This window comes from Typha angustifolia, chromosome 7 (assembly GCF_048772165.1).
Source record: "Typha angustifolia cultivar Huaian chromosome 7, ASM4877216v1, whole genome shotgun sequence".
NCBI classification, from domain to species: Eukaryota; Viridiplantae; Streptophyta; class Magnoliopsida; order Poales; family Typhaceae; genus Typha; species Typha angustifolia.
Genome location: NC_133245.1, coordinates 10,696,972 through 10,712,283, shown reverse-complemented (window position 1 = coordinate 10,712,283; position 15,312 = coordinate 10,696,972). Strand labels below are relative to the sequence as shown.

General features: G+C 37.3%; 1 protein-coding gene across 2 annotated transcripts; it reads left to right on the top strand.

The window, feature by feature from the left end:
- Positions 1–1,371: 1,371 nt before the first annotated feature.
- On the top strand, positions 1,372–12,657 carry LOC140762381 (aspartyl protease family protein 1-like). Of its 2 annotated transcripts, none has more exons than XM_073100137.1 (10): positions 1,372–1,867; positions 2,000–2,135; positions 9,560–9,792; positions 9,895–10,119; positions 10,228–10,363; positions 10,442–10,515; positions 10,648–10,747; positions 10,835–10,895; positions 11,907–11,978; positions 12,103–12,657. In XM_073100137.1, the coding sequence occupies exons 1-10, from the start codon at positions 1,563–1,565 to the stop codon at positions 12,318–12,320; spliced, it is 1,560 nt and encodes a 519-aa protein (XP_072956238.1). In that variant the 5' UTR covers positions 1,372–1,562; the 3' UTR covers positions 12,321–12,657. The 2 variants fall into 2 exon arrangements, with proteins under 2 accessions (XP_072956238.1, XP_072956239.1); XM_073100138.1 differs by having other exon boundaries at positions 1,662–1,850.
- The last annotated feature ends 2,655 nt before the right edge of the window (positions 12,658–15,312 follow it).

Here is a 15,312-nt window from a genome sequence, read left to right as displayed (position 1 = left end):
AGAAAATGAGGATGTACATCCATTTAGCACAACATAACTAAAGATAATAAATTATAATTTAATACTACGCATATAGATTTTGTCCAGAATAAAAACACCCTTTTTTTGCCGGCTAATAAAAATTTGTAAGCAAATAGTTTTTATTCTTGTATTAACGACACAACTTGGATGACACACCCTTCCATCTCTTTCTTCTTCAATATCTTAGTTGTCTCAACTTGGACTATATCAAGAAGTTACGAATTGCATATACCTATGAATATTTTAAATAACCTTTAATATCTTTTAAATAATGAAAAATGTCTAAATGACATGTATACTTGCTTGTTTAAAAGAGCATGCGGGTGAATACATGAATTAGAAAATAAATAAAATATTTTACATTGTCGTCCATAAATTGTTAGACAATAACTTCTCTAACACCCTTAACAAAACAATCTAACGTATCACTTATATTCAAATGCCGATTGACGAATTTATGAAATACTATAATCTAGTCTATAAAATAAATACTACAATAAGTTCTCTTACACATTTTTATATAGTCTATAAAATAATACAAGTATAGTATCTAAAAATAGTTTTACCAAAGATCTTTTTAGTATATTCTAATTTTCACTTCTGATTCATATTCATCGTCTCTTTATTTTGAAGTTGAACAAAATTTTGTACAAAATAAGTCATATGAATGACAAAGTTATTGAATTGGAGAGAGAGGTTAAAAGGTTATCCATCTGCAAATATTCTTGAATATTCTTCAACTATAGAGATGAGTATATGCTTTACTACAGTGAATTGCAAAACTAGGTAGTTTACCATTTTGGCTCAACTTCTTCGGTTTTTATCATAGTTATATATGTCATGTTTGGAGAGAAGAGAACTAAGCGGCTGATTGGGTGGCCAATCAGGATAAGGCTATATTGAGGTCAATATTTTTTGGATCATCGAACTCTATCTCGCTAGAGTTATAACCTTCTTTGTATTAATGTCTTACCCTAACATTAGGCATAGTTGAATAGCTTAATCTTTAAAAAAAAATATTTTCAAGATTTCTAAGCCGACGATCCTGCAAAGCGCCACCATGCCACGTGGCATCCACCCAGCTATTGGGTTCGGTGCTTTCACCGAAAGACACGGTAAAGTTAGCTCAAAGTTTTTACTAAATTGACAGCCAATCAGGAGCCGTCAAATGCCCTATGCAGAAATTGCTACAACCGGAGGAGCAGCGTACCACCTTCCTATAAACTACAGCGATGATGTCAGAGTGACACGTATACGTTGCCGCATCGTCGAATTCCTACCACAACTACTCCCTTCCTTTTTATCGAATTCACAGCAGCAGTGGTCCCCACACCTCACTCTCACCCTTTTCTTCGCCGACTTGACGACCGCCGTCTACCTTAAAGCTGATCCGAAAATAGAAAGAAACCTCCATTACTTTTAATAAAGTCACTGCTGGCCCGGCCTATTCCGGAGGACGACTTCTCTACTTCTCACCTCAACGCCACTCCTCCTTAAGACCCTAACCCTAGATGCCCCCCTTTTCTTGATCCGTTTCCCTTATGGCCTCTTCCCTTCCTCTCCTCCTCCTCCTCCTCCTCCTCTCCGTTATCTTCTTCTCCGTCTACGTCATTGGTGGCGCTGGCGTCGCCTTGAGGTTGGACATCCACCACCGTTTCTCGGCGCCGGTGAAGCGGTGGGTTGAGTCCAGCGGGCGGGACCTCCCCGGAGGCTGGCCGGAGAAACGTTCCGTCGAGTACTTCGCCGCTCTCGTCGGCCACGACCGCGGCCGCGCGCTAGCGAATGCTGCGCCCGCGCTCACCTTCTCCGAGGGAAATGCTACCCTCAAGGTCAGCTCCCTGGGATTGTAAGGCTCTTCTTCTTTCTTTCTTGATAATTTCTTGGAATTGTGTTGTTAATTGGGTAGGTAATGACGGGTTACTGACGAATTTGGCTTTTTCTTTAATTTTTTTCTTTTCCTTTTCATTTTTGGCAATAGTTTGTACTACGCGATGGTTTCTGTGGGGACACCTAGTGTGACATTCATGGTGGCGTTGGACACCGGGAGCGATCTCTTCTGGGTACCCTGCGATTGCAGCAGCTGCGCGCCAGGCACCTCGACCGGCTTCGGATTCGTAAGGCTTCTACTTTTGGCTGGATTATGAATCTTTCTTTCAACTAAAACTTTGGTTTGATATGGTTTTGGTTTTTATATTGGTTGAGTCAAAAGTATGTGATTCTGTCGTCTCAATTTGGGTGCTTCCCTTTGGTTCTTTTGTGAGTTTCGAAAAGTAATTTAGCTGTTTCTTTTGTGGATGCCATTGACTGTGTTGGAGAGTAGGTTTATCTTGTTGTAATAACGAGATAGGTATTAGAACTAGGTTATAAAGGCTTACGCAGTGGTAATGCATGAACAGATGGACCATCTTCATTGGCTTTTAATTAATTTTGAGTAGTGAGAACCAAGTGAAAAGTTCTCATTTCATACACCTTGTGCTATTGACTTATCCTGAAATTAACCTTACTTTTCTTGTTTCTAAATGGAGCCCTATATTATTGGCCTTCAGTTGGTATTAGAATTTGTAAACTTCTTTATGCATCCTTTTAATTCCATCATCAATTTGTTATTATGTCCTTTAGCAATGTCATGACTTGTGATGATGGAAGATTAATTTGTCATTGAGTTGAGAATTTATAAGGCAATTTTACACTTAAAAAAATGATCTCAAGTTGAGTGATGCTATTATGGAAATTGTGAGGTTTTTAGATTCTTGATCTTTTTTTCATCTTAATTATGGATTATCAACAAAATCTAAGATAAGTCCTATTTGAAGAACATGATTGATTGAGAAATCAACTAAAGTAGTTCCTTCATCTTTGACTATAGAGAAGTTTGATTTTGGTGCCTATGTGTTTAGAAAGGACAACTAGGAGAGAGAGAGAGAGAGAGAGAGAGAGAGAGAGAGAGAGAGAGAGAGAGAGAGAGAGAGAGAGAGAGAGAGAGAGAGAGAGAGAGAGAGAGAGAGAGAGCATTATTCTGAAATAATGTTGCAATAGAAGAAAAGCTATATAAATAGCTCTAAGAATTAGTTATAACTAACTTGTCTAATGAAAGAAAAGTTTGAATAACTAAGCTTAACTGACTAACTAAACCAACTAATTACATCTTAATACTCCCCGTCAAGTAGGGCTGTCAGGCTTGACGAGCAGCTCGGGCTCGGCTCGGGTGAAGCTCGAGTTCGGCTCAGCTCGATCAGAGCTGAGCCGAGCCCGAGCCATCATAATAGGCTCGAAATTAATATCGAGCCGAGCCTGAGCTGGAGCTGGCTCGCTCAGGCTCGGCTCGATAGGCTCGATAGCCTGACTCCCTATGACTAAGGACACGTGGCATAAAGAAATATTGCCACGTGTCCCTCACTAACTTATTCTCACCCGTAACACAACATTCATCACCCTCACCTACCCCACCCTCACCTACCCTCACCTACCCCACCCTCATTAATTACTTCACCTTTCCCATCACATCACATCACCTTCCCCATCCTCATTTCCTCCACCCCACCCTCACCTTCACTCTCACCCTCATCCACCCGATCACCACTCCAAACCTCACCCCACACGCCGCCACCTCTTCCCTCCCCGTCGGCCTCCTCCTCCGTCGGCCTCTTCCTCGCCTCCATCGGCAACGACGGCAAGCCACCACCACGGCGCCACGCCTTCCTCTCCGTCGGCCTCCTCCTCCGTCGGCCTCTTCCTCCTCCTCCTCCGCAGTCGGCTTCCTCCTCCGTCGGCCTCCTCCTCCTCCGTCGGCCTCCTCCTCCGCCGTCGACCTCCTCCTCCGCCGTCGACCTCCTCCTCCGTCGGCCTCCTCCATCCGTCTCGGACTCCTTCGGCAAGCCGCTGTCCTTGTCGCCACCGCCCACGTCGCCACCGCCCACGTCGCCACCGCCTCATCCTCTAATCGAGCCCGAGCGAGCTCGAGCTGAGCCTAACCGAGCCCGAGCAACATCATGAGGCTCGAAACTAATTTCGAGCCGAGCCTGAGCCAGAGCCGGCTCGCTCAGGCTCGGCTCGTTTACACCCCTACCGTCAAGGTGGCTTGTATATATCTTTTACAACCATCTTAGACAAGAAGGAAATAACAGAGCAAAGGAAAGAAGTTGAATAAACATGTTAGCAAGTTGATGTTAATACTACGGTTTCAAGTTTCGGCCGATCCCGATCCGATACGGGCTTTCCCTCTTTCTTCTCTCACTCTATCTCTTTTGTCTCTCTAATTTTTTTTATATTTCTTCTCTCACTGGTGCCCCATCTCTCTTATTTCTCTCTACACTCCTTTTAGCGCCTCTCTCTCTCTTTTTCCTCTTTTTTTTTTCTCCAATCTCTTTCTCTATCTGTCTCTCTCTTCTAATAGAGAGTGAGATAGAGAGACGAGAGAGAGTGGAGAGTGAGAGAGAGAGAGAGGGAGGAAGAGATTGAGAGGGAAAAAGGGAGAGAGAAGAAATACTAAAAAAAAAATCAAAGAAAAAAAATTACTTTGTGATAGTAAGAGAGAGCGGGGAAGAGAGAAATTGAGAGAGAAAAAGAGAGAAAGAGGAGGGAGGGAGAAGAAATTAAAAAAAAAAATTTGCCTTGTGGTAATAAGAGAGAAGAAAGGAAAGAAAATTAGAAAAAAATTAATTTGCCTTGGCAATAATAGAGAAATGTAGGAAAAGAGAGAGAAAGGGAAAGAGAAGGGAGAGCTAACTTGGTATTCATCAAAGTTTTGAATTAAGTTAATATAATTTTTAGTTTTTAGACTTCATATATGAATAATTATTATTTTCTTATCATTTTTCTAAATTTTTTAAAGTTTTTTTTTCGTACTTTTAAATAATATTTAGAATTTATATGATTAAAAAATAATTCAATCCAATACTAGCGGTCGATATAGCCGATACATATCATTTTCTCAGATAGCTGATTCTGAGCCGATTTTGATCTTGATATCGAGTTTTGGAACGTTGGTTAAGATCAAATTGGCATGAATTTGATGAAGCCAGAAGCAACCTTTTCGTGAACAAAATGACATTCGATCTCTATATGCTTAGTCCTCTCATGATTAAAAGCAGTATGAATGGCAACTTGGTTATCACAAAATAAAAGAGCAAGTGAAGACAGATAAACTTGAAAACCTTTTAGTAACTATTGAAGCCAAATTATTTCACTGACAATGGAAGACAAAGCTCTATATTTAGCTTCAGCTGAAGAGCGAGATGTAATTGTTACTTCTTGGCCTTCTAGGAAACTAAAGAATTTCTGATGGATATACAAAAATTAGTGGCAGATCTTTGAGAATCAAGACAGGAGCCCCAATTAGCATTAGAAAGTGCTCTTAGACAAACTGGAGAGAAGGAATGAGCATCTAAATAAGTTTGAACTTGTAATGATGAAGAAGAAAGAATAAAACCCCTTAGTCAGGAAGTATCTAATGAGATGATGGACAACCTTGAGATGAGGATTGCAAAAGCTATATCTGACCTAGACAAAGTTAAATAGAGAAGATGACCAACTAGTCTTTCTATAATGAGTGATATCAAGAAGAATATCACTATCAGTGGCACTTAGCTGCACCTTAGGATCTACAGGAACAATAATAGGTTTAGATTTTCAAAGAAGAGGTTCTAGACAAGTGAGATCATGAGCCTTAACATCAGAGGGGGAGCACCAATTGGAGAATCAACTAGAAGATCTGAAGAAAAATTAGGAATAGAAAGATTTTCAAGAGTAGGACATGTAGTAATCATGATCTTGAGCCACTAAAAATTGTCAAGAGAACTAGATTGTTGAGCAAATGGAATAAAGGAATCTGGTGTTGGTAAGAACTTTGTAGCAGCATGAGAATCCAGAGAAGCATGTGGCCAAACTAAATCTAGAAAAGGATGTCCATATTGCACACATTGCAAATAGTTTGGAAGGTTGAGTTTGGCAATACCTTTAAGACTAGTAGGGGTTGACTAGAGATAGATATACCTAAAATTGTCCAATTTAGGGGTGTTATTTCTGTTTTATTTTTATTGGAGAAATAAGGGTCCTTGTCATGGATGGCCGTGCCATGCTAGCGGCGTACCGACATATGGCACGAGAGGTGCTGCACGACAACTTTCCTAGTAGCTTTGCTCACCATAGATCTCGTCATCGAGCTTGCCGTCGTTGATCGTTGCTTACTGAGTGTCCTTCACTGCTCGTCATTAACCTCGTCGTCAAGCTTGCCGTTGCTGATCACCGCTCGCTTGAGAGAGAGAGAGAGAGAGAGGAGAGAGAGAGAAAGAGAGAGAGAGAGAAAGAGAGAGAGAGAGAGAGCAATTAAAACCTTATGTTGTGGATTTGAATCTTCTTCCTTCCTCCCTTAGGCTAGGACACCTGATAGGGTGCGAGCTTAGGTGAGCGGCGACGGCGACTTAGCGAGCTGTGACGGGGACTTAGCGAGCTACGATCGTGACTCAGTGAGTGGCGACGACATGAGCGGCAACATCGACGACATGAGCGGCAACATCGACGACGAAGGTGAGTAGCTCTTTAAAACTCTTCCTCTCTTACGGCACTGCCAACAAGTGCCACGGCACGTGCGGTGTTATGCCATACCTATGGCACAATCATTGTTAGTCCTTATAATTAAGCTTGCAAAGACAAATTAATCTTCATTTGGGGAGAAAATATGGGTATGACATAGGTAATAAAAATTGTTATAAGAAAAAGACACTAATAGAATATCGAGATAGTGAAATTGTTTATTTTAAATGGTAATTATTTTCTAGAATTATGTGACACTATTGTATCTCGAAGTTTATCTATTGCACCAGAGATACAGCATATTGGAACTTACAGATGGTGTTAGGAGATCACTTTGTGCTTTTCTGCCTAGATACTTCTAAATGTAGCAGATTTTCTTTATTTTGTTGGTAATAAAATTGCAAGAAAAGAGAGGTAGGCTTGCTGCTGGTCTTATTCAAGAAAAAACTGTTTATTTGATAATAAAATGGTGAAGTTAGAGGAGCTTCCTTGTTTGCTTTAGTAGAGAACGACATGAGACATAGTGACACTGAAATGTGTTGAAGGGTCATCATTATGAGTTCCTCATAAGGTTGATATCTGTAAAGTAAGAGGCTTACCTCAAAAGGAGGAGATAAACCTAGCTCTTGAGAATAGTTCTTTTAGGTACTTGTTGTTAGATTAGATATTTCCTATTTAAAAGATTGGAAAGGAGGAACCAGTTATGACTGATCCAATATTCTTCTGTATACAAAGATGAGGAAATAGTGTGGTATACCTGTAAGTCTGTGAAAACATAGAAGGATAAGACATAAGTTAAACTCAAGAAAAGCTATGTAAATCTATTTTTTTTGGAATAGGTCATCAGGTAAAAGTTTTATGAAATTACCATGTTTTTCATTGTTAAACAGGTTATTGGGAGCTAAGGGACTTAAAGTCTTTAGTTTCCTGATAAATTGTTGGCTGATATACTGTTTTCTGATTATGAACTTATTCTAGGGGTGAAAATAGTCAGACTAAAGTCAACCCAATCTAGTTCCTTATCTGAGTTTTGCTGAATAGGAGCCGAGAGTTCTGTCCGTCCTGACATTTGAATTCGTATTGGTATCCAGATAGTCTATATGGATACGGATATAGGTTGAGGAATAAAATTTAAATCAATATCTAAATCAATACTCGCATATCATTCAGTCTAAAATATTATGAAAATAGTGATATAAAAAACTTTTATACTTTTATATAAATCTTTAATCCAGTTTCTCATATATTTTCTGATTATTATAAATTTAAGTAATTATATCACAAGTTCTTATACACTCAAGAAAAGAATACATATATATAGATATATTATATCCAATCTCTATCTATAGTTGTGCTTAGTGGATATAGTAATTTAGTTCATTATCCATTTACTATCCATATCCGAAGAAAAATAATATGGATACATGTATCATTTTTACTACTATCTGATCCGTATCCGATTTGTGTTCAGCCCCCTAACTTGTATTCGCTGCTATAGAATTCTTCCTCTAATTTCTGACTGTTGAGGTTGATTGAATTGCTTCACGGGATCCACAAACTATTTAATATGAAGAAGCATGCAATGTTAGCTGCAGTAAAAGAAATGCCATGGTGAGGACTAGAATGGTTACGAAGTCAAGTACTGTGTCAAATTTCTTAATTTTGATTGATTCATAATGCATGCTCTGTATCAATTAAAAAAAAAATTAGAAATTAACTACGATGCCTTACGTATGACCCTTTGAGCTAGTGATTAGATGAAATCAGATATGTTGAATTCATGATAATTGGTTTCTGTGATTAGTTAGTAAACAATATTTAAGTTATGTGTCTAATGGGTTAATGTGTGGACTACACCAGTGGAATAGCAAGACATGCCATACTACTGTATTTGAATATTGAATAGTTAATGACTTAATGTCACCCTTATTTCTACTGAAATTAGCTGTGCTGATTTTGTCTTCCTTTGAATTCTAAATATATTCAGCAATATAACAATATTTAAGTTATGTGTCTAATGGGTTAGAGTGTGGACTACACCAGTGGCATAGCAAGACATGCCATACTACTGTATTTGAATATTGAATAGTTAATGACTTAATGTCACTCTTATTTCTACTGAAATTAACTGTGCTAATTTTGTCTTCCTTAGAATTCTAAATATATTCAGCAATATAACATATCTTAGTTCCTTAATGTTTTGGTAGGTTCCGTATCAGCTAATGATGGCTCTATTATCTAAGAAACAAGAGATTTGTTACATCAACATATCACACAGTTTGTGATTCTGGTTCTCTCTCCGCTGAATCCATAAAATAGAGATTTACGATTTCATAGATATCAATCAAAAGAACAAAAAAAATGTTTTGTATATTCAATCTAAGAAAAGTAGGGAATGCACATTTGCTTGAAACATTTTCCAAGTAACTGTTTTACGTCTTGCAACACTCGTGCACCTTCGATTATATCCTGACAATAATCAGATTGTTGCAAGTAATTCTGCTTGATCACTAATATCATTATTAATATGATTTATATCATTATCATTACCATTGCTATGCAGTTTTGCACCATTGTATGTGTTTACTAACACTTCTTGATATATTTTTGCCAGCTGATTTGTTCTATCCTAGTGCAACTTTTGCAGATGTTATTGTAACGCAGATATTGTTGTAACTGTGACTTCTAAGGTTGTCTTAAAAGACAATTAGAAAAATACATTTGCATTCAATTGGTTTCTTGTTTGAGAGTTTGTTAAAGTTAAAGCTGGTGGATATCTCATCATTCTTTATAGTGATGTTATGGATGGGTATTTTAATCTTTCATTTATGATAAAATCTGTTACATTTGGTCATTCGTATTATGTGCTTGGATGTGTTTATATTTGTATTTTTCTCCAAGGTTCAACTGATTCTTTCATCTCAAATAATTAGTATTATAATCATGCAGGCAAATTAGCAGGTCATCTTTTTCATGCATATTCTCTGATAAAATTTAACAATGACAGGAATTTGGCTCCAGCATCTACAGTCCTAACATGTCATTGACTAGCCAAGCGGTTCCTTGCAATAGCAATTTTTGTGAACTTCAACATGAGTGCTCTTCGATGACTCAATGTCCCTATAAGATTTTATATGTATCTGCTGAAACCTCGTCTTCTGGATTTCTAGTTCAGGACGTCTTGTACTTGACAACAGAAGATACTCGTCCTGATATTGTTGAGGCACAGATAGTGTTTGGGTAATAAGAATAATCTCCTAAGTTTTCTCCAGATTGTTGTACTATTTACTGTCTTGCATTTCACTTTACCTATTAGATATCCCATGTGGTCGGTCTTTGCAGTTGTGGGCAAGTTCAGACTGGTTCATTTCTTGATGCTGCAGCTCCAAACGGTCTTTTAGGGCTGGGAATGGAGAAGATATCAGTTCCCAGCATTTTATCAAGCAGAGGCCTTGCATCTAATTCTTTCTCTATGTGCTTTGGACATGATGGTATTGGGAGAATCAGTTTTGGCGACCAAGGTAGCTCAGACCAGGAAGAGACACCACTTCACATTGAACAGTTACAGTGAGTGGATTTCTTTCTTTTTCACCTTTTGATGAATCTGCCATAAGTTAGAATTATTTGTTGTGTAGTTTCCTTACATGTTCTCTTTTGGTTAATCTATGTTTGCAGCCCGACATACAATATCTCTATAACTGGAATGACTATCGGAAACAGTTCTGTCATTGTGGAGTTTAGTACTCTTTTTGACACTGGAACCTCTTTCACATACTTAGCAGATCCAGCTTACAAATATCTAACGGATAGTGTAAGTAAATGAAATAATGAAATTTGATCTAGCATTGTTGAGCAACTAGATTCACAGTATCGTGTTTTCGTTTCTCAGTTCAATGCACATGTGCAAGAGAGTCGACATGCTCCTGATTCTAGAATCCCTTTTGAGTATTGTTATCAGATGAGGTCATTCTTCTATGACAATACTATCTTTTCTTTCTGTATGAGCTTATTTATAATAGAAAACTTCTGTGACAAGCTTTTTAAACTCCGTTACTTTAAAGAAAGCAAGATCTAATATAATTATGAATGTGACAGCTCAAATGATGTGGCAATTCAGATTCCTGATCTTAGTTTGACAACAGAAGGCGGAAGCATATTTCCTGTTGGTAATCCAGGAATTGTTATCTCCACTCAGGTAAGGCACTGATTGTCTTCATAGTATATTACCAGATTTTTAAGTCCTTATTGTTTGACAAATGTTTGCTTTTCCCAACACTTGCAGCAGCATGAATTTGTGTATTGTTTGGCAGTTGTCAAGAGCAACAATCTGAATATTATTGGACGTAAGTTTGTTTATGGTTTAGTAGCATGATGATTTTGTTTTTTTTTTATTCTTGTAAAAGATGGACATTCTGAGTGGTATGTCGCGTGGCATGTTTCATGCCAAGCACGTTAAAAGAAGGGATAGGGGCAGAAAGGGCTTTTGTTGTGCCGGCATAGGGGGGCATTGGAACTCTTTATTTCTTTTCCCATCTAATGACCTTGTCCTTGGAGTCGATATCCTTTAAGATTTTCCACATGGTAACGACAACATTGGATTAGGATCTCAAGAGGATAGTTTTTCTTTTATCTAGATAGGGTGGGCAATTTCTAAGCAGGGCATACCAAATGATGAAGTCTGATCCTACCTGGTGTAAAACTAGAAAGGGTGGTGGGATTCCATATGTAGGCAATATGTGATTAAGCTGAAGGCAACCCTATCATTAACAGGGGAATTGTGGATTTACCACCAAACTTTGACAGGTCTTCTATATATGGTTGAATTTGATTTTAAAATCCTTAATAAAAGCTTACTTAATGCCAGAATATGGATTAGCTAAAGCTATATAGTCAAGAAAGGAGCATACTCATTTGTAACTTTAGTATTCCTCCAACAAAATATTCCTTAAGAATTGGTGCTTTTATCCCATTCTCTTAAAGGTTAATTTGATTCCATTACTAGAATGATTTGCATTTGGTTTCTTTTCTGACCTGATTTCAGTCTGGTTAATATTTGGGTATCTTTGTCCTCCTGGATTTCACCTGGCCTGTGCTGTGCACCTATTGCCAATCTTTAGTACCTAGATTTTATTTTTCTCAAGGACTAGAACTTGATCTTTGTCATGTACTGGTGGAAGAGATTAGTTTCTTTTATCTTCTCTTATCTTGTTCTACCCATGCATGCTAGTTCAGTATATCATTTTCTTCATAATGGTGCACAGTCTGACTCCTCCGGGCATATCTTTTTGTTTATGCTACTAAATTCTATGAATTTTAGTTCTATTATCAACTCATAGTTAACGATGGGCGTGCAGAAAATTTCATGACTGGCCTTCGCGTTGTCTTTGATAGAGAGAGGGAAATCTTGGGATGGAAGAATTTTAACTGTAAGTAATATGTTGACATTTTTCATATTATGCATCTGTTAGCACATTTCTGAATGATGCTAGACACTATCTCATCTTCAGGTTACTATGTCTGAGGAATCTAATTCCCTTTTCTCTCCTTCAGGTTATGATGTTGAGGATTCTAATCCCCTTCCTGTGAATCCACCAAATTCTTCTGGTTTCTCTCCTGTACCGAGAAGTTACGACCCAGAGGCCTCAAGGGAGAGTGGGAATGGTACCGAGGTTACAGAGTTGACACCCGTTAACCATTCACATCATGTAAACTCCCTCACAAGGACAACGTTGTTTCTTTTCTTCTGCTTCCTTTGGCCATTTTTTTGATCATTTTTCCGTAAGTTGGCGATAGTTCAATTCCAATATAGAAAGCCATCAGTAGGATCATAGATTTTAAGCAGCTGACTAAGCATTCAGGGCATAAGGAAACGTAGCTCTTCCGACACCATGTAAATTTTTCATTTTTTGTTCATATATTTCTTTTCGTAATATTGCTCCATCGCCAGTTTTAGATGGCTCATTAGGGTTATTAGGTTATTTATCCTTTTCTTTTGTCTTCAGGCGCGTGTAAAATAACCAGCATTGACTTGTATCAGCTATTTCTTGACATAATTTGGTGTATCAGCAATTTCTTTTCGTAATATTTCTCCAGTCAAAAGTACAATGTTGGAATGTGGAGTTTTTGACCAAACTGGCACTTTTTAAAATTTCATTTACCAAAATGTGCTATCACCCAAACTTATTACCAGAAAAGTTTAGTGTTTTACTATTTCAGGTAAAATGTTGAATTGGAAACGCTGAACAGTTAGCGTTTATTTATATTAATCAGATTAACGAGTTGGCTAAATGTTGGAGTTAAGTATTAAAGAAATGTTGAACAGTTAGCATTTATTTATATTAATCAGATTAACGAGTTGGCTAAATGTTGAAGTTAAGCATTAAAGAAACACTGTCTAGATTAACTATAGTACTTAAATGGCTATACATTATGGTGTTTTACCTTTCTAAATGAAACGCTTACTAGATAAGCGTTTTCCAAAGGAAAGGTTGAAACTTATAGAAAATGCTAAACTATTTAGCGTTTTATTGTCATGAAATGCTAAATAGTTTAGAATTTTTAGCAGGGTTTCTCAAACTTGAGAGGTGGAGGTTTGTGTTTTAAGCTATATGAAATGCTAAATAGTTTAATGTTTCATGTGTGGCTTCATCACTAACCCTAAAGGGTCTTTAGTTAACAATCATAGCCTCCGCACTCTAAGTTCTCTCCCTCACTCTCTTCGGCATCTATTGATGCTCGCGTTCTCTCCTTCACTCTTTTCAGCAATATATCGACAATCGCTTTTACTCCCTCACTCTCTTCGGCAATCCATCGATGCTCGTGGCCCCGTCATTGTGTCTCTGGTGATCCTTCGATGCTCGCGGCCCTATCATTGTGTCTTTGATGATCCATTGATGCTCGCGGCCCTAACTCACTATTTCTGGCGATCCATCGAGGCCTTCGACCCTGCCTCACTCTCTTCGGTGATTCATTTGAAGGCAATATCATTTAATAATGGTTATTAGTTTGGTAGATTATGGTAGTTTGGCAGATTATGGTAATATCATTGATTTTGTAGTTCTCCTAGACACAATTATGGTAGTATGAGGGAAATGGTTGATTCATCTGTAGCCAAACCATAGTTGTCACCCTAGTTCCCAACTTTTGGCATGAATGCTATTTTCAATTTACAGAATGTATTTAATTGTTCATTTGTTTCTATTTGCTGGAGAGTTTTATGATGCATGTTTAATTATGTTATTTGTTTTGTTAATTGTGCTGCATAATTTCCATAGCATGTTGTTGAACCTCAACTTGCAGGTAAAATGAGAAGTTATGCTGAATATTAATAATAGATGCACAAGGCATTTGTTGGATAGTTTTCAATTGTTGCGGTAATGGATGAATGCAAATGAGCATTAGTACACTTTAGATGGAGATTGCCATCCCAACGTTGTCTACTATATAATTCACTATTAGTCATCATTTTCCTGATGGGAATTAGTGTTATTCTCCTTTGACTTTTGAAGGAACATGCTGGCTCCACAATGAGCTGGATTATGGGATATCGTATGAAGAATCTTAGAGGCTTAGACAAATGGTGCTTTATATTTTACAAAAAATTCATGTCAAAGAATAGAGAGGATTTGAATCATGCTTCTTCAATTAAAGTTTCGATATTAGTTAGAGAAGTCACTATATATTATTGACCCTAGGAATTGGATTGTAGCATTTCCTGACACAATTATGGTAATTTGGCGGATTATGATTTCTTTGTTTCTTTATTTCCTCATTTCCCTTTCTCTCTCTCTTTCTTGCATTTTTAAATAATATTTATAATTTTACATAATTAAAAAGTTTGATTTGGCCAATTCGGTCGATCTGTATCTTTTTTTGAATGGCCGATCCTGATCCTAATTTTCCGAACCTCGGTAAAGATAAATGCCAATTTTTTTTTGGTAATTAAACCCTTTAAAATTTTTCATATCTAAAGTTCTTGTACTCCAAGTTGGCAAATAGAAAATATGCTAATAAACTCTTATATGTATTTTTTTTAGAAATTATCTCATATGTTTATAATAATTATATATATTTAGGGTGCCAATATTATACAGTTGCAAGATGGTACAATAAACTTCTAAGGTGGGTTAAGAAAATTTGTTACAGTTGATACAAACTGTAGTTATGATCAATTGGTCGAAAAAGTATAAAAAAACAACTAAAATGAGTACAGAGCATTGGAGTATAAAATTAGTATGTAATAGAGTTTTCTAAAGAGAAAAACTTCAGTTCATTGAAATTAATGATGATGACGATGTTGATGCTACACTTAATATTATAGAACACCATCAAGGTATGTTGGAAGTCTATATTAAGAGTACACTAATTGCTGACGAAGAAAACAACCATACTGATATATATCAATTGAAGCTCTATTATACAACTATACTGATACACCAATTGATGTTACATGGATATCTAATGAAGGACTCGGTCAATCAATTAATGGAGGCTCTACTCAACCAAGTTATGAAGGCCCTTGTGAACCACTTGGAGTCGTTAAAAGTAATGAAGTTGCTGATATAAGTAATGAAGGCTATTGTCAACTATCACATATAGGTTTGGATGATCAATCTGCTGATACAACTGTTGCATGCATTATTAAAAGTGTGTTTTATAATATGCTACGGAATAGCGAACTGTTTGAAACACTTGATGAAGTCGATATTGATGGAATTGTAATTGATAATTTTAACCCGATGTTGCAATTGTATAATGTAG

What these genes read in the sequence shown, in the direction of transcription:
- LOC140762381 (XM_073100137.1), top strand. Translation starts at nt 1,563, where the DNA reads ATGGCCTCTTCCCTTCCTCTCCTCCTCCTCCTCCTCCTCCTCTCCGTT. An exon ending in CTTCACATTGAACAGTTACA is followed by an intron (nt 10,120 to 10,227) that starts GTGAGTGGATTT and finishes CTATGTTTGCAG; the next exon opens with CCCGACATACAATATCTCTA. An exon ending in GAGTATTGTTATCAGATGAG is followed by an intron (nt 10,516 to 10,647) that starts GTCATTCTTCTA and finishes TGAATGTGACAG; the next exon opens with CTCAAATGATGTGGCAATTC.